Source organism: Hemicordylus capensis, chromosome 2 (genome assembly GCF_027244095.1).
Source record: "Hemicordylus capensis ecotype Gifberg chromosome 2, rHemCap1.1.pri, whole genome shotgun sequence".
Lineage (NCBI taxonomy): Eukaryota > Metazoa > Chordata > Lepidosauria > Squamata > Cordylidae > Hemicordylus > Hemicordylus capensis.
The window spans coordinates 236,224,394-236,251,579 of NC_069658.1; the positions used below are offsets into that span (position 1 = coordinate 236,224,394).

The 27,186-nt window shown below is 47.4% G+C and overlaps 1 protein-coding gene and 1 pseudogene across 2 annotated transcripts; both read left to right on the forward strand.

Annotated features, from left to right (window-relative positions):
- LOC128341973 (zinc finger protein 850-like) overlaps window positions 1-26,341 on the forward strand; it is a 64,525-nt pseudogene extending 38,184 nt beyond the window's left edge.
- LOC128341969 (zinc finger and SCAN domain-containing protein 31-like) lies at window positions 5,666-14,749 on the forward strand. Of its 2 annotated transcripts, XR_008314694.1 has the most exons (5): window positions 5,667-6,243; window positions 8,652-9,277; window positions 13,357-13,483; window positions 13,562-13,737; window positions 13,973-14,749. XR_008314694.1 is itself a non-coding variant. In XM_053288701.1 (4 exons), exons 2-4 carry the CDS (start codon window positions 8,852-8,854, stop codon window positions 14,083-14,085), a joined length of 666 nt encoding a protein of 221 aa, XP_053144676.1. In that variant the 5' UTR covers window positions 5,666-6,243; window positions 8,652-8,851; the 3' UTR covers window positions 14,086-14,749. The 2 variants fall into 2 exon arrangements, 1 of the variants encoding a protein (XP_053144676.1); XM_053288701.1 differs by lacking the exon at window positions 13,562-13,737 and having other exon boundaries at window positions 5,666-6,243.
- Window positions 26,342-27,186: the final 845 nt, after the last annotated feature.

Below are 27,186 nucleotides of genomic sequence, written 5' to 3' on the forward strand. Positions count from 1 at the left end.
CTATGCCATTGAGGTCTTCCTTGTGTGTCGCTCACTGCAGCTGTACCCAATTTGGTTCAAATGAGTTAGGCAGTCCACAAATTAGCCCGCTTGCACCTCAGATGTTCAGGCGGCTGCCACCTTGGAGTGAATGACATCATCACACACCATACCATTCGAGCATCCCTATGTGCCCCTACAGTTGTAGCAAATTGGGTTCAAATCTTTTAGGCGGTTCACAAGTTAGCCCACTGGCGCCTCCAAGCTTTACACATCTGCCATCTTGGATTGGGGTGGATGAAATCATCCCAAACGACACCCTTGAGGTGTCCCTACAACTGTACCTGATTTGGTTCATATTGGTCCAGGTGTTGCGAAGTGGATGGGGAGTGGGGGAGGGGGACACCAACACTGACACACACACACACACACACACAATGCTGGGTGATCTCATCAGCCCCTTGGAAAGGAGGCTCCAAGCTGTGTGTGTGAGGGAGGGAGGGAGTAGGAGGGTGATGCTGAATTGGCATGGGGCGGCCGCTCCCATGGCTGAATGGGGATTTGAACTTGGGACTTCCCTTTCTTGTCCTAGTCCAACAGCCAGTAAAATCATTGAGTCTATCAATGTTATCCTCAGTTCTCCTATTGTCTGTTATGCTGTGTGGGCTGGGGTCTTGGAGTTTTTACATTGAATGATCTGTTATAAACAGGATTTTTAAAAGCCACAATACTCTGATGAGCCAAATGTGCCAGCAGAGGAAAGTGGTCATATCACCTCTGAGAAGAAGCCCCGAGGTTTCATCATGGATATTTTTATCCTCACAACAACCCTGTGAGGGCCTTGTGGCTGAGAGAGATTATCGGAGCCCAGTGAGTTTCATGGCTGAATGGGAATTTGAACTTGGGTCATCCTGGTCATAGTCCAACACTCTCCAATATACTCCAAGGTATTAAATGTATTCTAGAGGATAATATTACCTATTGGTCACAGAGGAGTTTTTGTATTCTTCGGGAGCTCGAGCCTTTCCATTATAGCTCGATTCCATTATCATCTGTTTGCCGTGCAAGTAATATATTGTTCTCCTTTAGTATATGTATAAAACGTACACGGTTTCTCCTCCTCCTCCTCTTCCTGTGTTCTGTTATTGTTGGGTGACCCTTTTTTCTAAGACTGCTTTATTTTGGGGAGCGGGTGTTTCCCCCTCCCATTGGTCTCCCATCCGAGGGATTGATTGAGTGCACCCCTGCCCAACTTTAGGAAACATTCTGAGATCCTTCTTCCTGTCCCCTGACCTCCCTTGTGCCCGATTATAATGTGTTTTATAATTTGTTGCTTCAAATTCCATGGCTTCCCTAGTATTGTATCAGCTTGAACAGTCTGCAAATTGTGCTTCCCTGCATGCTGTCTGGCACTTGGGGGTTACATCCAATTGCATCTACTGTGCAACACTGGTGGTGACCAAGGATCACCAGTTGGGGCAGCAGAAATGGTTCTGCCATGGGATCCATGAAGTGTCCCTGAGCATGTGGTTTCAGCACCAGCACCCAGCCTTGGAATTTATGAAGCAAGAATCCATGAGGGTGCTCTTGAGCATGTGCAGAGAGCAACTGCAGACAATACTTTCTGCACATCAGAGTTGGGAGAAGGGAAATATATAAATAGGATGGGATTGTGTCAAGTTACTGGTTGGAATGTTTCTGCTAGTGTGTATCTGCTTAATGAGATTTGTTTGTGCTGTTTGTGCCCTCAAGAATCCACATGTTTAAAAATGCTGTGCATGTCATGGTGTGTATGTGTATGTGTAGGATGATGCTTAAGTTGTAGCAGGAGGCAGGGGGCTCCAAAGGCCTTTATGTGAGGTTGCTTAACTTGCGAGTGGAGGAGCCTCCAGTTGCAGGGGGTGGGGTGGCCTCCAAAGGCCTTTAGGTTCAGGCTCCAAAATCACCTGGGTGCTCCCCTGTTCCTACAGGTGAAACTCGAAAAATTAGAATATCGTGCAAAGGTTCATTAATTTCAGTAATGCAAATTAAAAGGTGAAACTGATATATGAGACAGACGCATTACATGCAAAGGGAGATAAGTCAAGCCTTAATTTGTTATAATTGTGATGATCATGGCGTACAGCTCATGAGAACCCCAAATCCACAATCCCAGAAAATTAGAATATTACATGAAACCAATAAAACAAGGATTGTAAATAGAACAATATCGGACCTTTGAAAAGTATAAGCATGCATATGTATTCAGTACTTGGTTTGGGCCCCTTTTGCAGCAATTACTGCCTCAATGCGGCGTGGCATGGATGCTATCAGTCTGTGGCACTGCTGAGGTGTTATGGAAGACCAGGATGCTTCAATAGCGGCCTTCAGCTCTTCTGCATTGTTTGGTCTCATGTCTCTCATCCTTCTCTTGGCAATGCCCCATAGATTCTCTATGGGGTTCAGGTCAGGCGAGTTTGCTGGCCAATCAAGCACAGTAATCGCATGGTCATTGAACCAGGTTTTGGTACTTTTGGCAGTGTGGGCAGGTGCCAAGTCCTGCTGGAAAATGAAGTCAGCATCCCCATACAGCTCATCTGTGGAAGGAAGCATAAAGTGCTCCAAAATCTCCTGATAGACGGCTGCGTTGACCCTGGACTTAATGAAGCACAGTGGACCAACACCAGCAGATGACATTGCTCCCCAAATCAACACAGACTGTGGAAACTTCACACTGGACTTCAAGCATCTTGCATTGTGTGCCTCTCCATTCTTCCTCCAGACTCTGGGTCCTTGGTTTCCAAATGAGATACAAAAGTTGCTCTCATCAGAAAAGAGGACTTTGGACCACTGAGCAACAGACCAGTTCTTTTTTTCTTCAGCCCAGGTAAGACGCTTCTGACGTTGTTTGTTGTTCAGGAGCGGCTTGACAAGAGGAATACGACATTTGAAGCCCATGTCCAGAATCCATCTGTGTGTGGTGGCTCTTGATGGACTAACTCCAGCCTCAGTCCACTCCTTGTGAAAGTCCCCAACACTTTGGAATGGCCTTTTCCTGACAATCCTCTCCAGGCTGCGGTCATCCCTGCTGCTTGTGAACCTTTTTCTTCCACACTTTCCCCTTCCACATAACTTTCTATTAATGTGCTTTGATACAGCACTTTGGGAACATCCAACTTCTTTTGCAATTACCTTTTGAGGCTTTCCCTCCTTATGGAGGGTGTCAATGATGGTTTTCTGCACAACTGTCAAGTCAGCAGTCTTTCCCATGATTGTGATTCCTAATGAACCAGACTGAGAGACCATTTAAAGGCTCAGGAGCCCTTTGCAGGTGTTATGGATTGATTAGCTGATTGGAGTGGGACACCTGGAGCCTAGACTGTTGAACCTTTTCACAATATTCTAATTTTCTGGGATTGTGGATTTGGGGTTCTCATGAGCTGTACGCCATGATCATCACAATTATAACAAAATAAGGCTTGACTTATCTCGCTTTGCATGTAATGCGTCTATCTCATATATCAGTTTCACCTTTAAATTTGCATTACTGAACTTAATGAACGTTTGCACGATATTATAATTTTTCGAGTTTCACCTGTATGCTCCCACAGGGCCTTCTCTTCCCTTCCAATTGTATGTTCCTTCTCTCTCTCTCTTTCCCCCATCTCCCTTTTGCCACCAATGCAAGTCCAACAATGTGTTTTCTCTGTCTCTCTCTCTCTCTCCCTCCCCCCTCCCTCCCCCATCTCCTTTTTGCCTACTCTGGAAAGAGCAAGAGTAGCTACAGGGGGTGAGCAAGCTTTTCTAAACAGAACAACATCTAGCCTTTCCCCCCTTTTAAATTAACTAACAGGAGGAGGGGAAATCTTGAGGGGCTGGTTTCTCTTTAAGGGATAAGTCCTAGTCTCTGTGTGTGTGATTTGCCAGGGCTAGCATAGACTGTGTGTGTGTGATTTGCCAGGGCTAGCAAATTCCTGTGTTTTAGTTTGTCTCTGCCTGGAGGGGATGAACATAAGAACTACCCTGCTGAATCAGGCGCAAGGCCCATCTAGTCCAACATCCTGTTTCGCACAGTGGCCCACCAGATGTCTCTGGAAGTCACAGGAAGGAGGTGAGGGCATGCCCTCTCTCCTGCTGTGACTACCCTGCAACTGGTACTCAGAGGCATCCTGCCTTTGAGGCTGGAGGTGGTCCACAGCCCTCTGACTAGTAGCCACTTCTCCTCCATGAAGTTATCCAAACCCTTCTTAAAGCCATCCAGGTTGTTAGCTGTCACCACATCTTGTGGCAGAGAATTCCACAAGCCGATTATGCATTGTGTGAAAGTATTTCTGTTTGTTGGTGCTAAATTTCGTGGCAATCAATTTCATGGGATGACCCCTGGTTCTAGTGTTACGTGAGAGGGAAAAGAATAGAGTCCGCTAGGACTGGGGGAGGCCCCACATTCCTTTAACCCACATCCTGTGTCTCAGTTGGAAGCCTACTCTCTACAGTAGAGGTGAAGGTCCGAGTGCATAGCCAACAGAGCATAGTCAACAGAACATAGCCAACCGGGATAGCAAACAGGATGTTGGAGTTTTGCAGGAGTTTAGTGAGAAGTGTGTGGGGGAGCCTGGAACAAGCCCCTATAATCACAAGGAGCCAGGTGGAGAAAAGAACGTAAGTACAAATCCCTCCCTCATATTCCTGAGAAAGGCTGTTTGGACAGTTAAATAGCTGACCATTACAGCTGAGGCCTGTCCTTCAAATAAACTATCTTCAAATCCTGTAAACAGTCAACAAAAGCACTATGTAGCTAGAAAGCCAGCAGGGGAGGGGGCACTTCCCAGTGTATTGCACAGAGTGCCACAAGTATGACTATTTGTTCCATGGGCAGAAATCATGGGTGAATGCTCAGTGCAAGGAGCTCCTGGCTCGCAGAGAACAGGTTTGTTCCCTCAAGACCAAGCTGGCGGATCTGGAGAAGCTCAGAGAAACACAGAGGCATGCGGACGAGACTTTCAAGTATGTGGTAGTGGCATCCCACTCCAGGTCTGATAGCTCCGCTGCTATCGGGGACAATGAAAGTCTTGGGCAAGGAGAACATCAGACTGAGGAAGGGAGAACTCCTTTGGAAGGGAACCCTTCCGTGGATGAAGAGCCCATATCCTCTTGCACAAGGGATATTCCTCTGGGGGTGGGGGCCTCCTTGTAGTGGGTGATTCAATCATTAGAGGTATAGAGAGATGGGAACAGTGACCATAGTGCAATCAAGTTCAGCATACATGTGGTGAGAGAATCACCAAAGAAGTCTAACAAAGGCACTTTGAATTTCAGAAGAGGAAACTTCTCCAAAATGAGGAGCATGGTGAAAACTGAAAGGGAAAATTAAAATGGAAGCCCAGTTAGATTGTATACCCAAAAGGAAGAAAGGTACCACTAAGTCCAGAAGGATGCCAGCATGGCTAACAGGTACCGTCAAGGAAGCCATAAAAGGGAAGAAGACTTCCTTCTGAAATTGAAAGGCTGGCCCAAATGAGGAAAACAGAAAGGAACACAAAACTCTGGCAAAAGAAATGCCAGGTGACAATAAGGGAGGCAAAAAGAGAGTTTGAGGAACATTTAGCTAAAAGCAACAAGGGGAATAAGAAAAACTTCTTTAAATACATAAGATGCAAGAAAACTGCCAGGGAGGCAGTTGGACCCTTGGGTAATGAAGGAGTGAAAGAGAAATTTATTAAGGAAATTGGCTCAGTCATTGCAGCCCACATACACTTATTTGGCTTTTCATTTTCTGATGTTTGAACTGATTGCTGAATGTACATTTCTGACTTTTTATAGGGGTTTATTAGAGGCACATTTCTATTGAGACAAATAGGCTAAGTCTGTGTGTTTCATCTGTAGTGGCATATAATAATGCACATGTGTGCACACTGCTTTGATATTGCCTCCCAGAACAAAACCCATTCCATTCATGGCTGAAAAAAATGAAGAGGGCACACTGGATGGGGATGAACGTGTTGGCTGTGGCTCAGGGGCGTAACAAGGCTGGAGTGGGCCCAGAGGCAAAATTTTAAAATGGGCCCCTCGATGATACACACAGCTTCTCTCCCCTGCCTGAGTGAGCTAGATTCCCTTTCAGTGGCCCCTCCCCTCTGCCTGGAGGACCGCTGGGCAAAGGAAGAGAGTTGCGCGTCCTAGAGAGCCCGCTGAGACGGAAGGCTGGCCCTGCAAGGAGGAACTTCCCGTCCCGTCTGGCTTTTCTCGCCAGCAGCACCAGCAGCAGCTTCTTGGGAGAAGAATCCGGTGAGTGCCAAGAAGGGAAGGGAGGACCCGGGGTGCAAGGGAGCCCCCCCTCCCTCTCAGGGGACCCGACAGGCAAGGCCGTGACAGGCAGGCAGAGGAGGAGGAGAGGGAGGAGAAGGGCCACCCAGTGGGAGAGGCTGCCGCTCAGGGACAGCAGTCTGGCAGGGCTCCCTCCTGCTTCAGTCCCTGGTTGGCAGCCTCTCCATGACGACTGATCGGCAGCTGGACCCAGAGTGTGGCTCCGTAGAAGGAGCTCTCTAGCCCGGCTTCCCTCTGGGCAGAGGCGTATCTAGGGAAAATAGCGCCTAGGGCAAGCACTGAAATTGCGCCCCCTCCCCAAACACCTGGCACCCATCTTTCAGATAACTTTACCATAATATCTGCTCAAAAATACAAGTTAAGCTCGTTAATGGACAAATCTTTTCAACTACAAATTATGGCACTGCCTACCTTTATAGCATTTAAAGTGTAGGTACAAAGATGCAACACAATTTTACACTATTTACTGAAGTGATCTGTCTTGACCATTCTTCAAGCAATAACCATTAAAGAATTGAGTATTTCCTGACGATTCATTACCAGGTGGGAGGAGCTGGTGACCTCAGACTATTAAACCTAGAAATATTCATCCTTAGGAACTACCTTGTTCTGAGATAATTACTCTTAATACAAATAGCACAGAGAAATATGGATTTGTTTGAATGATAATTAGAGAATGAGTTAGAAGTGAATTGATGCCAGTATTTTAGTACATCTGATTGCTACAATTATTACTTAAATTCCATTCTTGCTATATTTATATGTTATATATTATATATTGACTTTATGTAGAATTTTACATTACAGCTGCTATGAATCCCCCCCCCCCCGTCACATAGTGGCATGTACTTTAGTGGTGCTATTGGCTTTAGCATTAAATGGGCTTCATATATCATTACAAACACTCTATAAAGATAGTGGACACCCTCCACAGCAATGGACATTGTCTGCACTAAAAGAATGCTAAGTGTATTGCTGTACATGTGTTGAAGGTATCTCAGAATTAAACAATGCAGTGTACCTTACATAAGTTTCATGACTGCTTACCTAATTGGGTTATAGAGGAATACTGGGATGTTATAATTGCAAACAAACCAATTATGTTATGGTATCAGCACTTCTATATTTAAGCTGAGTAACTATTAAGGAAGGCAATGTGTTACATGTTAGTCCTTGAGATATTCAATATGTGTTGCTCTTGAATGATTCCCCCCACCCTGCAAGTCATATAGAGTGCATTTCCAGCACAATAATGTTTTTCTGCATTACAATACTGAATCCATATTGTAATTGTCATTTATTACAGACCAAGACCAGCAAGACTAAATCTATATAATGCCATGCTCTCTTAAAATGTACTGCCCCCGCCCCTTTTGAATAGAGAACTTATCCCCACATTCATTAGCTCTCAACCTTCTAAGATCAAATCACAGTCCAAAACACCAATGCATTAAAGCTGTTCAGAATTCTTTTTTTAAAATTGGTTTCAGAATTTCTTATCACTGCATAAATATAAACTGAGTTCATTACTTCATGATCAATATTTGCCTGTTCTGTCAGAATAGAGCACACTGCACTCCCTGTACTATTCAACATCATAGTATAAATTCATAAATAAAAAACAACCATTAAAGGTGGACCTCTAATATTCTGGGGATCTCTAAAAACATGAAAGCAGTCACCACTCATCAGCAAGTCCCCTGGGAAGAAGTCCCCTGGGAGTGTCCCTGGAAACACTTGGTAAAGCTTGGCGGCGGGAAAGGGGGCGTTTTCCCTGTGGGGAGGGGGAGTCACAGGTGCCAGTGTGTTGGGGTGTGTGGGGGAGGAGATGGGATTCCTTTGCCTGCCTTAGGCTGGTGGGGGGAGGGCTTGCCTTGGGTTCGAGAAGAGCCGAAGAAGAGAAGGCTGCTGCTGGGGAGGAAGCGCGTCTTTGAGGGAGGGAGACCTGGCATATTCCGGGCTGCTCAACAAAAGTAGTGTGCCTGAGAGTGAGGGGGAGCCAGCGGCTGCCGTCGTCCCTGCGTCTCCTCCTCCTCCACCCCGCCCATTGGAGTTAAGCCCTGGAGAGGGGGCGCAATGCAAACCACGACGCCTCTGGCTCCCTCGCTCTCGGGCACACATGACTCAAGGCGAGGGAAGCTTCTCGCTGCTGCACTGGCCCGCCCGGAATCAGCCAGGCTTCCCCCCCTCAGAGAGGTCCCGCGCAGCGTGCACATGCCCCCAGCAGCAGGTAGACTCCAGCTTAACTGAAGGTAGAAAAAACTTAGAAATTAGTAGGGACTGTTCCTGAATAGGAGTTAGATGAATTGGTGTTGGTCTTTGATGCTCTCTGATTCTTCATGTTTTTTTCTTCTTCCCCATTTTCTCAGGGAGAAGCTGGAGTTTGAATGTGAACTATATGCTTGTCTGGGAATGACAATTACTTTCAGAAGCACCAGAAAACATGCCTTGGCCTTGTGTGGCTAAGAGGTGGATTCATCACATTCTTCTTGGCCTGGGCAGCAAAGAAGCATTAGAGGAAGAAGAGCTTTTGGATGTGTTGGGAGCTTAAGCTGAGCTTAGAGAGACCATGGATGTGCCAAGCCCAGCAAAGAGTGGATCAGGGAAGGGAACAGAAAAAGGCCCTCCAGCCACCCAGTCTGGCAATGATAAGAGATTCTGGGAAAGAACTGTGCAGAAGATCCTGGGAGGAGGCAGCACCAGCTCAGATGTCCAGGTCAGGAGATTCAGACAGTTCGTTTACCAGGAAGTTGAAGGGCCCCGAGAGGTTTGCAGCCAACTCCACCACCTTTGCCAGCAGTGGCTGGAGCCAGAGAGACACACGAAAGCTCAGATGCTGGACCTGGTGATCCTGGAGCAGTTCCTGACCATCCTGCCCCCGGAGATGGAGAGCTGGGTGAGAGAATGCAGAGCGGAGACCAGTTCGCAGGCGGTGGCCCTGGCAGAAGGTTTCCTCCTGAGCCAGGCAGAGGAGAAGAACCAGGAAGAGCAGCAGGTGAGGCATTTCATCCAGGTAGTTTCAAGGGCCTGGAAGTGTGGGGGACACTGTCCTCATGAGTTCTGTCACTTGCTGAGTTTTATGCAGAAATCATCTGAACTCTGATCTCCCTAGGCTCATGGTTCACTTATATGTTTTGTGATCACCAGATGCTTGACACTCCATAGAGTGAGTTGATCTTCCTGGGAGTAGAGCCAAAGACATTTTTTTCAGTTCATGCAGAAGTTCAGAGCAAGCCAAAGTGCTTTGTTAATATTCTGAGCTGCAGAGAAAGAAGCCATCCTCTTCCCTAATTCCTTACTCGGCAGGTTTCAGGAAAGAGCCTGAGATGGAACATAGGAAGCTGCCACATACCCAGTCAGACCATTGGTCCATCTAGCTCAGTATTATCTACACAGACTGGCAGCAGATTCCCCAAGGTTATGCACAGGAGTCTTTCTCAGCTCTATCTGGAGGTTCCAGGGGGGGAAGATGGAACCCTCTGCATGCAAGCAGAAGATGCAGATGCTCTTCCCACAGCAGCCCCTTCCCTCAGGGGAATATCTGACAGTGCTCACATGCAGACTCCCATTCAAATGCAAATGAGGATGGACGCTGCTTAGCCAAGGGGACAATAGGAAGCTGCTATCTACCATGTCAGACCATTGGTCTATCTTGCGCAGTATTGTTTTTTTCTTTTTTCTTTTTTAAAAAAATGCTTTTATTAGTATTACAAGTGGAAACAGAAAGGTTACATCTCTGAGACTCCAATAAGACCAAACAAATTTACATACAAGGTCTTATCCTTCAAAACCAAAACAAAGGAAAAATACAATAGTGTTAGTTGAATCTAAAGGGTCCTAAACTAGGCATCAGACATCAGTAGCAATCAGTAAAGAATCTTGAACCCCACAAAGGGAAATTAGAAAAGAAAAGGTCTGTCCTAGTGTGATTGATCATCCCACTATCAAACGGTCTGAAGAGCAGAGAGCCAACCCAATTTTGTCCTACTTCTGAATTAAGATCTGGATAAGCAATAATAAGAAACAAAATTTATTGAAACTTTCAATAAGTGGGATAACTGAGTCTTGTAACGTATATGTTTAATAAAGTATGTTTTGTAATGTGTTATTCTCCAATACTCAACAAAAGGAAATTTCCTAAACAAATCATGGATCTTCTAGCCTTTTCCGTCCCTTCAACATTAAATGAGAGATATAATGTATTGACTTATATGTTAAGCTGGTGGGCTGAGACAATCTAAAATGATCAAAGGTCATCCATGATTCTAGACAAACTGAAAATGAATTCAAAGAATTTTAAATTCCTTGTTCTATCCAACCGGATAACCAGTTTACAATAGGAACCACAGCAGCAGACTTCACCAGTAAGGTGCTGTACAGTTCTCTTCCACATGAGTTTCAATGTTATAAATAACAGGTACAGGAATCTAAATAAAAATTGGTCCTACTAATAAGAGCTCAAAACAGATATGTAATTTTAGGTGTACCTCAGATATATGTCTCAAATATATCCTAATATACATTATTAAGTACACTTCAGTACCGTTTATAATGTTGCAATATCAATACAATAAAGGGGAAAGATCTCTCAGGCAAGACACATGTTAGTTCTATATGTGTCTGCGTTCAAATCGCACCCTAAATTGCTTCAATCCCTTCATACTGGCTCTCTCCTCCAAAAACCATTTGGCTACTTCCTAAAGAATCCGTGGGAGATTCCAACAGCAATACAGAGAAGGCTTGTCAATGTCTATAGGCTCGACTAGAAACCTAATCATCAGAGAGAATAGAGTTTAGAACTCTCACAGAACACTTCCCCTAAATTCAGTTAATTATTGGGCAACTGTATATGCAAAACGGTTTCAACCAAGATTATCCAATGGAGAGGAAAATAAGAGTTAAAAAACGCTACTCCTGGCATACCAAAAGTAGTATGTGTGTTATAAATACAAAGCCACATATCCACCAGTTCATGAAATTCACATCTAATCGCAAACTGGAATACAAAAACCACAGTAAAATAATGAACAGAGATCAGCTAAACCTTTAGTAGTCCCACTCCTCTAATGAAAACCAAATAAACATACCGGAGAGATAAATGGAGGGAACTAAATTCAGCCTTGACTGATTTTTATAACCTGCAACTGGGAGCAAAAAATGTCAGACAATGGCAATACAATATCCCCTCTATACATGTATCTAATCCTTCACAGTTTGCTTCCAGTTGTTTGCATTCACTGAAACTAATAGAAGAAGCAGTATACCCTTCAGCTGCTTGTCATTCTTCTCCCTTTAGAACTATAATGTCCTGTGGTAAGGAAAAACCAATAATCCTGTTCCATATATTTGGATATGTTTGCATGGTTGCGACACTTTGTTTCTAAGAATTAAGTTTGCAAGGATATTCTCAATTCTTCCCTAAATCCCCCCTTCTTAATACATTCTCATGATGTCCCTAAAAAAGGAAAGACAGGAAGATATATGTGACAGTTCCTTAGGTCTATTAAACCATCAGGCCCACAATGCAACTTAATTCCTGATTAGCTTGTTACCCATATTGGACCTTGTTTAGAACTCCCTAAACATTAATGTTTAAAATATAAAGGACAGTTAACACAGGGAATGCCTTGAGGAAGCAAGTATTAAGGCTTGGTATTAAGTTCTACTCCGGGTTACAGCTACAAATGAAACCCAAAATAATCACATATAATTCAGTTTCAATCATGCTGATACGTGTTAACTCTTTAGGTTAAGACTTTGAGTGCTGAGTTTAGTTCAATATTAAACCCTGTATGAAGTTCCCTAAATAACGTTTGGTAGGAAAAGGAGGAGAAGCAGTACAGAAATACATTGAAGAAAGTGCACAGAACACAGGGAATACATTGACAAGCCAATTAATGAGGTATAGTATATGCTTATACTCAAAGTTAAAACCTATAGATAGATAAATAAAACCTTGAATTAATCACATATCTTGAAAAGTCAAAGAGAAGAAGGAGAGATGCATCAGAGAGAAAAAGTGGAAGTCAGCATTGAGAATCTTTGAGGCTTTGAGAATCTACCCGCTCACCCAGCAAAGGGTTAACTTGAGATCTTGGAAACAGTGTCCAGAGACATTTTCTCATACAGCAGAGACCAAACAGTGCCGGGACTGTGACCTTGAAATACCTAAGAAAACGTTTCTGCGCAAAGAAATCTCTCCAATGGAAATCAAAGTATTGTTTTTACAGACGGTTGGGGAAGTGCCTGCAGGCTGCTTGCAGAGCCATCCTTCTGTCTCACCGTTCTCTCTAGGAAGCGCGACTCTCTTCCCTTGCCCAGCAGTCCTCCAGGCAGAGAGGAGGGGTCACTGAAGGGGGATCTCAGGCAGGGGAAAGAATGGAGGGGGGAGAGAGCAGAGTTGAGAGCGCGAGAGTCGGGGGGGGGTCCTTGGATGGCCACAGCTGGGAAGGGGGCTGCATGACATCACTCCCTGCCCCAGTTCCTCCTCTTGCAGGGGGAGTTTCAGAGCTTGCTGGCGTCAACAGCATCTGCTCCCCCTTTCACTTTCCTGGAGGGTGCATGTGGGGTGCTGGAGGGGGTGGGGGCGAATGCAGGGCAGGCGAGAGGGAGGAGGTGGGAGGGTGGTCCAGTTGGATGACTCGCTATGAGGCAGCTGTTCCTATGTCTGTCCCCTCCTGCTAAATATCAGAGAATCGCCACTTTACAAAGGAGCCGATGTGCTCAGTCATCAGTGGTTATCCTCCCTCTCCAATGATCTTCTGCTGTCTTCTAGAGCAGGGATTCTCAATGTTGGGTCCCCAGATGTTATTGGGCTTCAACTGCCATAATCCCCAACTGAAGGCCACTGGAGCTCGGGATTATGGGAATTGAAATCCAATAAAATCTGAGGACCCAACGTTGAGAATCCCTGTTCTAGAGGACCTTCTGGGCTGTGAAGCTCGGACTAGGAGAGGTTGTTCCCAGGGATGCCTGCTTTTTGAAACGGCTTCCCAGAGGGTATTGGAATTGGAGCTGAGGCATGGAAATACCTTTTCAAAAATGCCCCCCAACTACCGCCTTCTCCTGTTTCAGACAGATGGGATGTTAGCCCAAGCAGCCCCTGAGCTCCAAGATTGCAAGAGGGCTCTGTTGGTGACCCGTCAGAAGCTGCTTTTCAGAGGGATCATGCAGGAGAATGATGGAGGCCCCATTGTGCTAGGTAAGAATAAAGGTAGAGTGTGCTGTTGAGTCGGTGTCGACTCCTGACAGCCCTGTGGTTGTCTTTGGTCAAATACAGGAAGGGTTGATCACTGCCGCCTGCAGTGCAATACGAGGTGACGTCCTTCAGCATCTTCCTATCTCGCTGCTGCCCGATAGAGGTGTATCCCATAGTCTGGGAAACATACCAGTTGGATTCGAACTAGCAACATCATGCTTGCTAGGCCAGTCATTCCTGCTGCACCATTGACTTGGGTAAGGATGCATGGGGTGTCTTTTGACTTGGCTCTTCTCTCTTGAGAAACTCCAGGGCTGCTAAGGGGTTCCCCTTGAGCCTGTGTGTTAGAGATGCTTCTCTTGAGCCTCCTGAGTAGAGCTCCAACACAAAGCTTTGCATGGAGCCCTGAAGTGACAGGAAGACAGACTGATTTCACTCCTGCCACTTCCATGGAAAATGCCCATCGAGCCTCAACTCTCTTCCCACTTCTAGGCGGTGAAATGACTCTGGCGACTCCTCCTGGACCTTCTCTTCTTGGTGGTGGAGTGGAAACTGTTGCTGTGCACTCACCAGATCAGGTAGGAGAAGAATCCCTGGTTGGGTAGGAGGAGAAGCAGACCTCGCCTCTCTCTGGACCCCACTGAGCCTCAGTCAAAGGTGCTCCCTTCTGTCTCTGAAAGCCACAGAGGAAATGTTGGGTCCTCCAGGAGAACCTTGAGCCTCCCCCTTTCTGGCAAGACTGATGGAGATACAGTGAGGTGGTTCTCAGGACCAGCCCTTCCTGGGTAAGGCAGTGCTAGCCCGGGAAAGGCTGGTGGTGAGAACCACTGTGATGGCTCCCGATCCCGGTGCTCTTCTTCCAGGTAGCCTGCCTTGGAAACCCCGGCTAAGAGTGAGGTAGGAGGTCACGTGCACACTTCCTCCCTCACTGCCCAGTTGTATGTCCCATTGGGATTCTAAAAATGGCCGCCGGGAGTGGTGACCATAGAGCCCTGACTGCTGAGCAGCCAGGGAGAGGAGCCCTTCTGCTTTGTAGCAGGCTGCCTTTCCACTGCCCACACAGGGCATTGTGGGATGAGGGAGGACTTCCTCCTTCCAATCCCACCTCAGGGAACTAATGCAGTGTCACTCCAGTGAGCAAGTGACCATTGGCACCCTGGCCCAAATCCGCTTTTGGTGGGGAGGGTAAGTTGATCCTGCCTTCCCGTTCAGCTCTCCCCAGCTTAAGTGCCTTGGGTCACGTGTCCAACCTTCATGTTGGATTGCCCTTTTCAGGAGTCTGTGAGCTTGGAGGAGGTGGCTGTGTGTTTCTCCGAGGAGGAGGAGGCTCTGCTGGATCCAGGCCAAAGGGCTCTGCACAGGGAAGTCCTGGAGGAGATTTCTGGGCATCTGGCCTTTGTGGGTAAGCCTCCCTTCTTGCCTCGGCTGATGGTTGTATGAACGTAGAAATGTCTGCTCTTGTCAGTGTGTAGCAAAGCACTCTGGGGATGACAGTGGCTGGACAGTGTTCCTTGGATACTCTCCTTATTTGTAAAATGGTCCAGAGCCCAGAAGACCACATTCCTGAAACCCTCAATCAAATGGCGAAACCTCCACCAGCTCCTCTTCCAAGCTGGCCAGACTGTGAGCTCCCTTCAGCCCTTGCCTCGTGAACCTGTTGCCACTACGTTGGGTGGTGTCGGACACAGGGTTTGGAGACTGCCTCCTGGCGTGGTCTAAGAAGGCGCTTTCCTCAGGGTTGGGGTTTCCTTGTCTGCACTGGGGCTGAGAGGGATACACCCTACCGATCTGTGATCGCTGGAATTCTAAAAACAACCTGGTTTCTTTCTATCTGAAGGAAAAAATTCCGTTCCTACAGTTGAGCTCACCTCCTGGCACGAACAAGGTCTGGAGGAGAACTGGCCTTGTGATCGCAAGCATCGTTTGTCCCCTTGACTAAAGAGGGTCCGCCCTGGGTTGCCTTTGAATGGGGGCACTCGCTGTGAGCACTGTCGGATTCCTCTTTGGGGATGGGGCTTTTGTGGGGAGAGCTCCTCATGCTTGCAGGCAGAAAGACACAGATTCCCTCCCTGGCAACATCTCCGAGAGAGGGCTAAGAGAGAGTCCTGCCTGCAACCGTGGAGAAGCTGTTGCCAGTCTGTGTAGACAATCCTCAGCTAGATGGACCCATGGCCTGACTCAGTATAAGGCAGCTTCCTATGTCCCTATGAAAGGGAGGGTGCATTTCTGGAGGAAGGAGAGGGATCAACAGGGAGTTGCTAGGCTGTGTGGTGGGCATCTTTCTCTAGCAGATCCTCCTGGTGGTTCTGGGCTGGTGTATGAGGGCACCCAATATGAGATTACATCCCCCCTCATGCTTCAGAAGGCAGGAAGGGCGGATGTGCATGTTGGCGGATCACCTACTTCTTGCCTTTGCTCCACACTCACTTTAGCTCTCTTCTACTTTTGCATTTATCCTTGTTGTTTCACTTGTGCTGCTCTTCTATTTTGCTATTCCTCTAGTCCCTTTTCTTGCCATTTTCTTTGCGCTTTTTTCTTTTTAAAAGAATTTTCTTTTTTTTAATTATCCAGCCTCATTTCTCTCTCCCTTTATTCTCTTCTTATATCATACCTGGTCTCCTCTCTTTCTTTCTGCCCTCCTGCTGTTGACCCTCTGGCCGATGGCTGCAAAGAAGAATATCGCCCTGTTGGCATTTAGAGAGAGCTCGGCGCAGCAAAGGCTCTTCCCGCCAAAACGAGGAGAGCGCGAATAGCACTGCCAAGATGGCGGCGGTACAGGGGAGCCTTGCTGGCACCATAAGGCCACAGCGGCTTTCCCCTCAGCCCGAGAACCAGTCCAATGTTCACAGCAGGGAGTCTGGGCATGGTTCTCGCCACCGGCTCTCCCCATCGGCAGCACTGAAGAGGCAGCAGAAGAAGCGCATGTGCGTTGAGAGGGCCCACTTGCTGGGCGCTCCGAGAGGCCACGATGTCTCGCCCAATGGCGCAAAAAAAGGAGCCCCTTCGGAGGCCGCTTCACCACCCCTTCTCTCACCGGTGGCTGGGTGCCTGGATGGCAAAGCCGCGGGCAGGCCGCAGCGGTCAAGGCAGCAGGTGGCGGGTCTTCCAGGCCCCTCGGGCTCGGAGGAGGAGGAGTCAGCGGAGACAGAGAGGGCAGACAGGGAGCAAACTGCCGGATTGCCCAGGGAGCCCTGCGAGTCAGTCAACGGTTAGGCTTGAGCCCTCCCAGGAGGAGGGGCAGGGAAGAGGAACACCTATCCCCGACTGAATCCCCCCCGCCATCGTCCCGTCCCCTCATGGAAGTGTACCTGCGGGGGAGAGCGGGCAAACGCCAGATCCAGCTACTTTGAAGGGCTAGATCCAAGAGGCAGTCCAGAAATCGTTGGCTGCTGCTCTGAAGGGGCAGAATGGGGCCAGATGTCAAAAGCGGGCTGTGGACTATTCTTCATCCTTGGATTCCCAGGATAAGTCCCCACCCAGAAAGCGGGCAAAGGGTCCAGTCTCTTAAGCATACCCTTTCAAGAGTTAGGGGTCAGCGTTCTTCAGAGGACTCTGGGGAGGACTCCCCTGATTTATTGCAACTGTGGACACAGTTATGGGGGATCAGGACTTGGATTCGTCCTCGTGTGAGGAGGGCCAGTTGCCTGAGGAGCCAGGGGCTAGTGCTTATAATCAGAGACTCTCCCTAATGGAGGACGTTCAACCCCTCATTAACCAGTCAATAGTGGCCTTGGGCCTAAAACCAGCTCCCCGGAAGAGGGTACCCTAATTTCCAAGGGTACTCTGGTTCTACTGAAATCCAAGTTTCCCTTAACTAGAGCGGTGATGCCAGAGGGCTTCACTAACGCGATTAAGGAGGAATGGTCATCTGTCTCTACCTCCAAGTGTACCTCGTCATTGGCCAGTAAGTTCTATAATTTTGATGAAGAGGCATTAAATCTGCTGAAGGTTTCCCTTACAGATTTATTTATTATTATTTATTATTAAAACTTTTATACCGCACTTCCAAAAGGCTCAGGGCGGTTTACATTAAAACACCATTAAAATCAATTAGTCATTAAAACAAAAATTATAAAACATAAAACAATAATTAACAATTAAAAACATCATAAAACAACAATTAAATATTCAGAACTATTTAAAAACAAGTTTTAAAAAGCTGAAAAAGCCTGGTTGAAGAGATGTGTTTTCAGGTGTTTTCTGAAAATTGCGAGAGATGGGGAGGATCGTATCTTAGCAGGGAGCACATTCCACAATCTCGGGGCAGCAGCCGAGAAGGCCCGTCTCTGTGTAGCCACCATACATGTTCGTGGCAACTGGAGACAGACCTCCTCAAGTGACCTCAACGGCCGGTGGGGCTCATAGCGAAGAAGATGCTCTCTTAAATACCCAGGGCCTAAGCCGTTTAGAGCTTTATAAGTTATAACTAGCACTTTGTATTTCGCCTGGAAACCTATTGGCAGCCAGTGTAACTCCATCAACAAAGGAGTAATGTGGTCTCTCCAAGATGACCCAGAGACCAACCTGGCTGCCGCATTCTGAACCAACTGAAGTTTCCGGACTACGTACAAATGCAGCCCCACGTAGAGCGCATTACAGAAGCCCAGTCTGGAGGTTACCAACAAATGTACCACTGTTTTGAGGTCATTGATCTCAAGAAATGGGCGCAGCTGGCGTATCAGCCGGAGCTGATAGAAAGAACCCCTGGCCACCGCCTCAACCTGAGAAACCAAGGAGAGACGTTGATCCAGAAGTACTTCCAGACTGCGAGCCTGTTCCTTTTGGGGAAGTGTGACCCCGTCTAGAACAGGCAGATCGACATCGTCTCTAGAGTTGCGACCCCGCACAATAAGTACCTCTGTCTTATCTGGATTCAGCTTCAGTTTATTCTCCCTCATCCAGCCCATTACTGCTTCCAGGCAGGCATTTAGGGAGGATATGCCAGCTCCTGAAGAAGTAGACATGGAGAAGTAGATCTGGGTGTCATCAGCATACTGGTAATACCCAGCTCCAAATCCCCTGATGATCTCCCAGCGGTTTCATGTAGATGTTAAAAATCATTGGAGAGAGTATGGAGCCTTGAGGGACACCATACTTAAGCTCAGATTTTGAAGAGCAACAATCTCCAATCAACACCACCTGGAATCTGTCCGAGAGGTAGGAGCGGAACCACTGTAAAACAGTGCCTCCCACCCCCAACCCCCTCAGACGTTCCAGAAGGATACTATGGTCGATAGTATCGAAAGCCGCCGAGAGATCCAAAAGGACCAACAGAGTCACACTTCCTCTGTCCATTGCCAATTGGAGATCATCCATCAGGCCGACCAAGGCAGTCTCCACCCCATAGCCCGCCCGGGTCTAGATAATCAGTTTCCTCCAAGACCGCCTGGAGCTGAGAGGCCACCACCCTCTCAATAACCTTGCCCAACCATGGGAGGTTGGAAACTGGCCTATAGTTGCTCAACTCTGAGGGATCTAATGCAGGTTTCTTTAGAAGAGGTCTAATAATTACCTCCTTAAGACAAGGAGGCATCCTGCCCTCCCTCAGAGAAGCATTTATGATTTCTACCAGGCCACTTACAACAGCCTCCCTGCTAGATAGAACAAGCCATGTTGGACAAGGATCAAGAGGATAAGTGGTAGGCCTCACTGCTCCAAGCAGCTTGTCCACATCATCAGGAGTCACAAACTGAAATCGATCCAGTCGAATCGTATAAGAGGAGTTGTCGCACACCTCCAGTTCAGACATCAAATTAATTGTGGAGTCTCCATCTAGGTCAGCCCGAATCCGAGATATTTTTTCTGTGAAAAATTCATTAAACACACCACAGCGGGTAACTAATGCCTCCAAATTCTGGTTCAAGGGAGAGGGAGCAGATACTAGTCCCCTCACAACCCTGAACAACTCCGCCGGACATGAACTCGCAAAGGCAATACGGGCAGAAAAGAACCGCTTCTTTGCCGCACGTATCGCCTGAGCATAGACCTTTAAATGTGCTCCATGTCGTAATCTGTCGGACTCGAGTCAAGTTTTTCTCCACTTGCGCTGCAGTCGCCTACCTTGTCGCTTCAGCCCCCGTAGATCTTCCGTATACCAAGGGGCCAATTTTGAAGCAGGTCGGAGGGGACGCTTAGGAGCAATCGTGTCTACTGCCCTGGTGAGCAAGTTGTTCCAGTTCTCAACCAGGGTATCAACAGGATCACCAGCAGAGCCAACATTAAATCCCTCCAAGGCATCTTGGAATCCTACCGGATCCAGTAACCTCTTCGGGCGGACCATTCTAATGCATCCTTTGGCGCCCTCCTCAGTGGCGTGGTCGTTCCAAAAGATAAAGATTCTACGTTTAAGGACCCGGCAGAGAAGAAAGCAGAGGCCGCTCTTCGAAGGGCCCATGATTATTCTACTATGGCTATTAGAGGGGACACCACAGCCTCCTAGGTCTCTATGGCTTTGGTGCTTTGGATTGATGAGTTGCTCAATGACCCCCCTGTGGATCCTGACAGGTGGAGACATAAACTTCTCCGTTTGAAAAGGGCAGCAGCTTTCTCTGCAGATGCCACTCTCGACAGTGTCTGTTTCTCAGCCCAGGCAGCTGGTGCGGGGGTGTTAGCCAGACGCAACATCTGGCTGAAGTACTGCAAAGTGGATAACACCTCCAGATCGAACTTGACAGTTGTGCCGTATGCGGGCTGGAAGCTCTTCGGGGATGATGCCCTGAAGGAGGTGCTTGTTGAAACTAAAGATAAGAGGAAGGCATTACCATTCGCCCCTCGGAAGGAAGAAAAGGGCTTCCCACTTAGATCTTCGCAGCCATTCAGGGCGTTCAAGCCACAATACCTTCAGAGGAAGTCTTTCAGAGCAGGAATTCTCAACGTTGGGTCCCCAGATGTTATTGGACTTCAACTCCCATAATTCCCAAGCAAAGGCCACTGGGGCTGGGGATTATGAGAGCTGAAGTCCAATAAGATCTGGGGACCCAATGTTGAGAATCCCTGTTTCAGAGCATTCGGGCCCCAGTGGAACAGGTCAAGAGGTCAAGGCAGGCAGTCCTTCTCCTCTCAGAACCGCCGGTCTTTTGCTTCTCAGTCAAGGGGCCCCAAGCAGCAGTCCTAACAACCAGGGCGACAAGGTGGGAGCCCGCCTGTTGGACTTCCGGCCTTCTGGAAAGAATGCATTTCAGACAGGTGGGTTCTTTCCATAGTACAAAAAGGTTACAGAGTGGAGCTCTCCAGCCCCAAGGGAAACAAGTTCCTCCTCACGCCAAGATCAAGGAATATTGGAAAGCACAAAGGACTGCTGCTAGCCATCCATCGGTTAGACATAGGGGCCATAGAGGATGTTCCTCAAATTCAGAGGGGCATGGGGGTCTACTCTGTGATCCTTCTGGTGCCAAAGAAGGAAAATTTGGCGAGAGCTGTCCTGAATCTGCGCCCCATCAACAGATTTGTAATCAAAAGAGGTTCAGGATGGAGACCTGCACATCCCCATTCATCTGTGCACCTACTTCCCTTTTGTTACATAGCAAGGAACATAGGAAGCTGCTATATGCTGATTCAGCCCATAGGTCCCTCTAGCTCAGTATTGTCTACACAGACTAGCAGCGGCCTTTCCAAGGTTGCAAGCAGGAATCTCTCTCTGCCCTGTCATGGAGATGCCAGGAAGGAACCTGGAACCTAGATGCTCTTCTCAGAGCGGCTCTATCCCCTAGGGGGAATATCTTACAGTGCTCACACTTCTAGTTTCCCTTTCATATGCAACCAGGGTAGACCCTGCTTAGCTAAGGGGACAAGTCATGCTCGCTACCACAAGACCAGCTCTCTCCCTTAGACCAGCTCTCTTCCCTTTGGAAGAGAGGCATCATCAATACCGGGCATTACCATTCAGTCTCTCGTCGGCTCCCTGTGTTTTTACAAAGGTGCGGAGTCCCCTAGTCAAATATTCTTTGTACAGAAGGAATTCACCGGTATTGCTATCTAGACGATCTGTTCATTCGAGCAAGTTTGGTAGCAGCAGTACGCTCAGCCCTGTCCAGGACAAAATCAGTTTTGTGCGCTCATGGCTTCCTGATAAATGTAGGAAAGAGTCACTTGACACCTACATTCCGCCTTCGTCTCCTGGGCGAACCTCGGTCTGCAGACCTTACCTATCACAGGACAGGATGGAAGTTCTTTCAGCTCGGGCTCATGCGGTCACTGCGGGGTCGTCAGCCAGATTACACAGCCTTACAAGACTTCTGAGGCTTATGGTGGTGGCCATGGATTCGGTCCCCTGGGCGAGACATCATCTGCACCAGTTACGATGGGCCCTTTCTGCCCTACCAACACAGAATCGCTCTCCAGCGTGACAAAAGGCCCCCAATATCGAATCCTCTCGGGAGTCAATTGCCTGGTGGACCTATCAAGGGAACCTCAAAAAGGGGAATCTGTTTATGCAGCTGGAGAGGGTCTTAGAGACACCGATGCCAGCCTCTGGGGCTGGAGAGGGGGCATTCACTGCTTGAACAAATCTGCACAGGGTCAGTGGATGGAGGAGGAGGTTCCTCACAGTATCAACTGGTTGGAGCTGCGGGCTGTCTTCCTGGCTGTAAAAGTGTTCCTCCCGCTAGTAAAAGGGAAAAATGTGCTTGTGCGCACAGACAACACATCTACGAAGGCGCACATAAACAGTCAGGGAGGGACAAGGTCCAGGTCTCTTCACCTTCTCACTGTTGGGTCCCCAGATGTTATTGGACTTCAACTCCCATAATCCTCAACCAAAGGCCACTGGGACTGGGGATTATGGGAGTTGAAGTTCAATAACATCTGGGGACCCAACTTTGATAATCCCTGTGTTAGGGCATGCATCATGGCGCCTTATGGAGCTCAGAACCTTCCAGTACCTGGTCAAGTCACGGCTCACTCTACGAGGTCTGTGGCCACTTCAGTGGCCTTGTCATCACCGGCCTCACTCGAGGAGATCTGCAAAGCAGTGACTTTCCCCCCCGCCCTCCATTCACCTAATCCAGGCATGACAAGCTGGATGAACACGCATCTGCCAGGGTGGTGTTTGGTCACAGGGTCCTGCAATGGGTCCTTCCGGGTCAATAGATTCAGCCGGGGTTTAGTTCCTCCTGTAGTTGGTGCTGTGGTATCTCTCACGTTGGCTGACCTCCTACACCAGCCGAGAAAGGTACATTGGTACTCGCCATGAAGGCGTCTTCTGCCTGGTGTAGAGGAGGTCACCCAAGGCCCACCCGGGTGGTTGGTATGCTGGATCTGCTCACTGAGGAGGGGGGCTTCCTTAGTCTCTCTCTACTGTGTTGTTATTTCTCACAATGTTCTGTTGGTTTCTTATTGTTTTTTCCTCTTCTGAAGCTAGAGCTGTTTTAGGCACTGAGGAGATCAGCCCACATGCACTGGGTTAAGGATCTTCAAGTATTACTACTTCCTGCCTTCTGGAGCATGTGGGGGGATGTAATCCCACATTGGGTGACGTCTTCTACATCAGCCAGGAGACACCTCCATAGTGAGTACCAACGTACCGTTCTCCCCGGAAGACTTTTTCCTCCGGCTGAATGTCACCCACTTGAAAGATCTGACAGGGGAGATAGATGGCCAGGGAATAAATGAAGTGATTCTAACTCCCAAACAGAGCTTTTCCTCAAACTGAATGTCACCCACTTGAAAGATCTGACGGTGGAGATGGCCAAGGAATCGCTGATTCTATCCGCAGGGTGAGGGAGAGTTTTCAGCCATCCAAAGAAGGGTGTCCAAATGGTGGAAAACGCATCTTGTGGAGCAAGTGGCTGCTAGTTGATACCACTCACTAGAAAGGGGTGGGAAAAGTGGGCCCTCCAGGTGCTCTGGAACTACAACCCCCATCTTCCCCAGACAGGATAAAAGGTTGCTGTAGGTTATGGGAGTTGACATTCAGCTACAGCTGGAGTGGCCAGTTTGCCCACCCCTGCAATGGAGGCTGTTTCCTTCTAGCAGGAGCTGCCTTTCCACTGCCTCTTTGGTACGGTTGTCTCCTCACAGCAGTCAGCTGGGCTTGCTCAATGAGGTGAGACTCTGTTGCTCCCTCACCACGTTCCTCTTTTTATTGCTGCAGGTGATTGGAGGGAGGGAGAGAAACCGGCCGATGGAGCGAGAAGGAGAACCGAAGGGAGCCAGACGTCGAGGCAGACTAGTCCTTCCGAAGGGCCAGACTTGCATTCCTTCCCATTCCCAGGAGAATGCCACAAGGGAAGCAATAGGAATAAGAGCCCTCAGGATGTAGAAACCTTGACTAGCCAGCCGCCTCTGAGCAGACATCCCAGAATCCACACAGGAGAGAAACCACATAACTCCTCAGAGTGGGGAATGAGCTTCAGTCAGAAGGAAGGACTTGGCCTCCATCAAAGAATCTACAAAGGTAAGAAGCTGTTTAAATGCTCAGAATGTGGAAAGAGCTTCAATCGGCCTGTCAAGCTTACTGTCCATCAGCGAGTCCACACAGGAGAGAAACCCTATACCTGCTCAGAATGTGGAAAGAACTTCAGTTGTAAGGATATACTAACTTCCCATCAAAGTGTCCATACAGGAGAGAAACCATATTCCTGCTCAGAGTGTGGAAAGCGGTTCGGTAAGAAGTCATATCTTACTGCCCATCAAAGAATCCACACAGGAGAGAAGCCGTTTAAATGCTCAGAATGTGGAAAGAGCTTCAGTGAGAAGGGAACACTTATTTCCCATCAAAGAGTCCACACAGGAGAGAAACCATATTCCTGCTCAGTGTGTGGAAAGAGTTTCAGTCATAAGAAAATACTTAATGTCCATCAAAGAATCCACACAGGTAAGAAGCCATTTAAATGCTCGGAATGTGGAAAGAGCTTCAGTGAGAAGGGAACGCTTATTTCCCATCAAAGAGTCCACACAGGAGAGAAACCATTTATCTGCTCAGAGTGTGGAAAGAGCTTCAGGAATAAGGGAAAGCTTAATTCGCATCAAATAGTCCACACCAGAGAGAAACCACATACCTGCTCAGAGTGTGGAAAGCGGTTCAAACATAAGACAACTCTTACTAAGCATCAAAGAATCCACACAGGAGAGAAACCACATACCTGCTTGGAGTGTGGAAAGAGCTTCTGTGAGAAGGGGACGCTTATTTCCCATCAAAGAGTCCACACAGGAGAGAAACCATATTCCTGCTCAGAGTGTGGAAAGCGGTTCAGACAGAAGTCACAGCTTACTAACCATCAAAGAAACCACACAGGAGAGAAACCACATAGCTGCTTAGAGTGTGGAAAGCGGTTCAGTCAGAAGGCAAAGCTTACTACTCATGAAAGAATCCACACAGGAGAGAAACCACATACCTGCTCAGAGTGTGGGAAGAGCTTCGTTTGGAAGGCAATGCTTACTTACCATCAAAGAGTCCATACAGGAGAAAAACCATATTCCTGCTTAGAGTGTGGAAAGCAGTTCAGACAGAAGTCACAGTTTAATATACACCAAAGAGTCCATACAGGAGAGAAACCATATTCATGCTCAGACTGTGGAAAGAGCTTCAGACAGAAGTCAGGACTTACTTCCCATCAAAGACTACACACAGGAGAGAAACTATATACCTGCTCGGAGTGTGGAAAGCGGTTCCTTCGGAAGTCACAGCTTACTGACCATCATAGAATCCACACAGGGGAGAAACCATATACCTGCTTGGAGTGTGGAAAGAGCTTCAGCCATAAGGCAACACTCAGGTATCATAAGAAAGCACACACTGTAGATAAACCATATACCTGCTCAGAGTGTGGAAAGAGCTTCAGCCATAAGTCAGGATTTACTTCCCATCAAAGAGTCCACACAGGAGAAAAACCATATACCTGCTCAGAGTGTGGAAAGAGCTTCAATCATAAGACAACACTTACTTACCACCAGAGAGTCCACACAGAAGACAAGCTATATACCTGCTCAGAGTGTGGAAAGAGCTTTAGTCAAAACCTACAACTTACATTGCATCAAAGAAATCACACAACAAGGAAACCATATGCCTGCTCAGAGTGTGGAAAGAGCTTTAATCAGAAGTCAGGACTTACTGTCCATCAAAGAGTCCACACAGGAGAGAAACCATATACCTGCTCAGAGTGTGGAAAGAGCTTCGGTTGTAAATCAGGACTTACTGTCCATCAAAGAGTCCACACAGGAGAGAAACCATATACCTGCTCAGAGTGTGGAAAGAGCTTTAGTCAAAACATAAGTCTTATTTTGCATCAAAGAATCCACACAGTTTAGAGGCCTTTTAAATGTCCAAAATGTGGAAAATGGTTTACTCAGGTTGTCAGACTTACAGTCCATCACCGAATCTTCACAGGAGAGAAACCATATACCTGGTTAAGAAAGTGGAAAGAGCTTAAGTTGGAGCAAAAATCTCAAATTGCCTCCAAGATTCCAGAAAGGGGAAAAGTGGAGTGGCTGTTGGCCTGGTTCCCAGACATTCAAAGTCTCAACAGAATGTGGGAACCAACACTGTAGACCCCTTTTCAACAAAGGAATGTTACTGCCTTTTTGGACACACTGAGATGGGAGTGGGGAGTTAGAAGGGTTTCTCTGGACAGATTTATGTGATGAAGGCCAGAGGCATGAGACGTTCCATTCCTCCTACCTCTGGTGTGTACTTTTTGATTGGGCTAATTGGGCTGTTCTTGCTAGCTTGGAAACTAACTAGAACGGGGGGTGGATTTTTTTCTTGAATTGGACTTGTACACCTAGGCAAATACAGGCACCGTGTTCACTCCATTTGACAGTCCCACTTTTTGTGGGCTTTTAATGCTTTGAACCTTTTCCAAATATTATTCTATTGTTTTGCATAAGTTTTTCCTGTATATAATAAATACTTTGTAAACCTTACATTACATCAAAGAATCCACACAGTTTAGAGGCCTTTTAAATGCCTTTCAATGTGGAAAATGTTTTACTCAGGTTGTCAGGCTTACTGTCCATCACCGAATCTTCACAGGAGAGAAACGATATACATTGTTATGAGTGTGGAAAGAGCTTAAGTTGGAGCAAAAATTTCCAATTGCGTCAAAGATTCCACACAGGTAAAAGGTGGACCAGCTGTTGGGCTGGTTCCCAGATATTCAATGTCTCAACAAAATGTGACCAACACGGAAGTCCCGTTTTCAACCAAGGAATGTTACTGCCTTTTTGAACACCCTGAGATGGGAGGCGGGACTTAGAAGGGTTTCTCTGGACAGATTTATGTGATGAAGGCCAGAGGCATGAGATGTTCCATTCCTTCTACCTTCGGTGTGTAAGTTTTGATTGGGCTAATGAGGCTGTGCTTGCTAGCTTGGAAACCAAGGGGGGGGATTTTTTCCCCTTGAATTGGGCTTGTACAGCTAGGCAATACAGGCACCATGTTAATTTTCACTCCATTTGACAGTCCCACTTTTTGAACCTTTTGCAAGTATTATTCTATTGCTTTGCATAAGGTTTGTTGTATATAATAAAGACTTTATTAGAAGCCCAATGGAAAGGAGCCTATGTGCTTCTTTTGGTTCAAACGATACTCCTGTATTAACGGTTGGTGTTTGTTTCTTGCTTGAAGAGATGGTGACCAGGATAACTCACACGTTTCTGGCAGTTGCACCTTTTATAGATTAGCCCCAGACTTGAAAGCGATCATCACCCTATGCTTTTGAAGTTTTGGTTGGGTGTTTTCTCAAGAGGTGCAGCTGGACCGGTGGTAG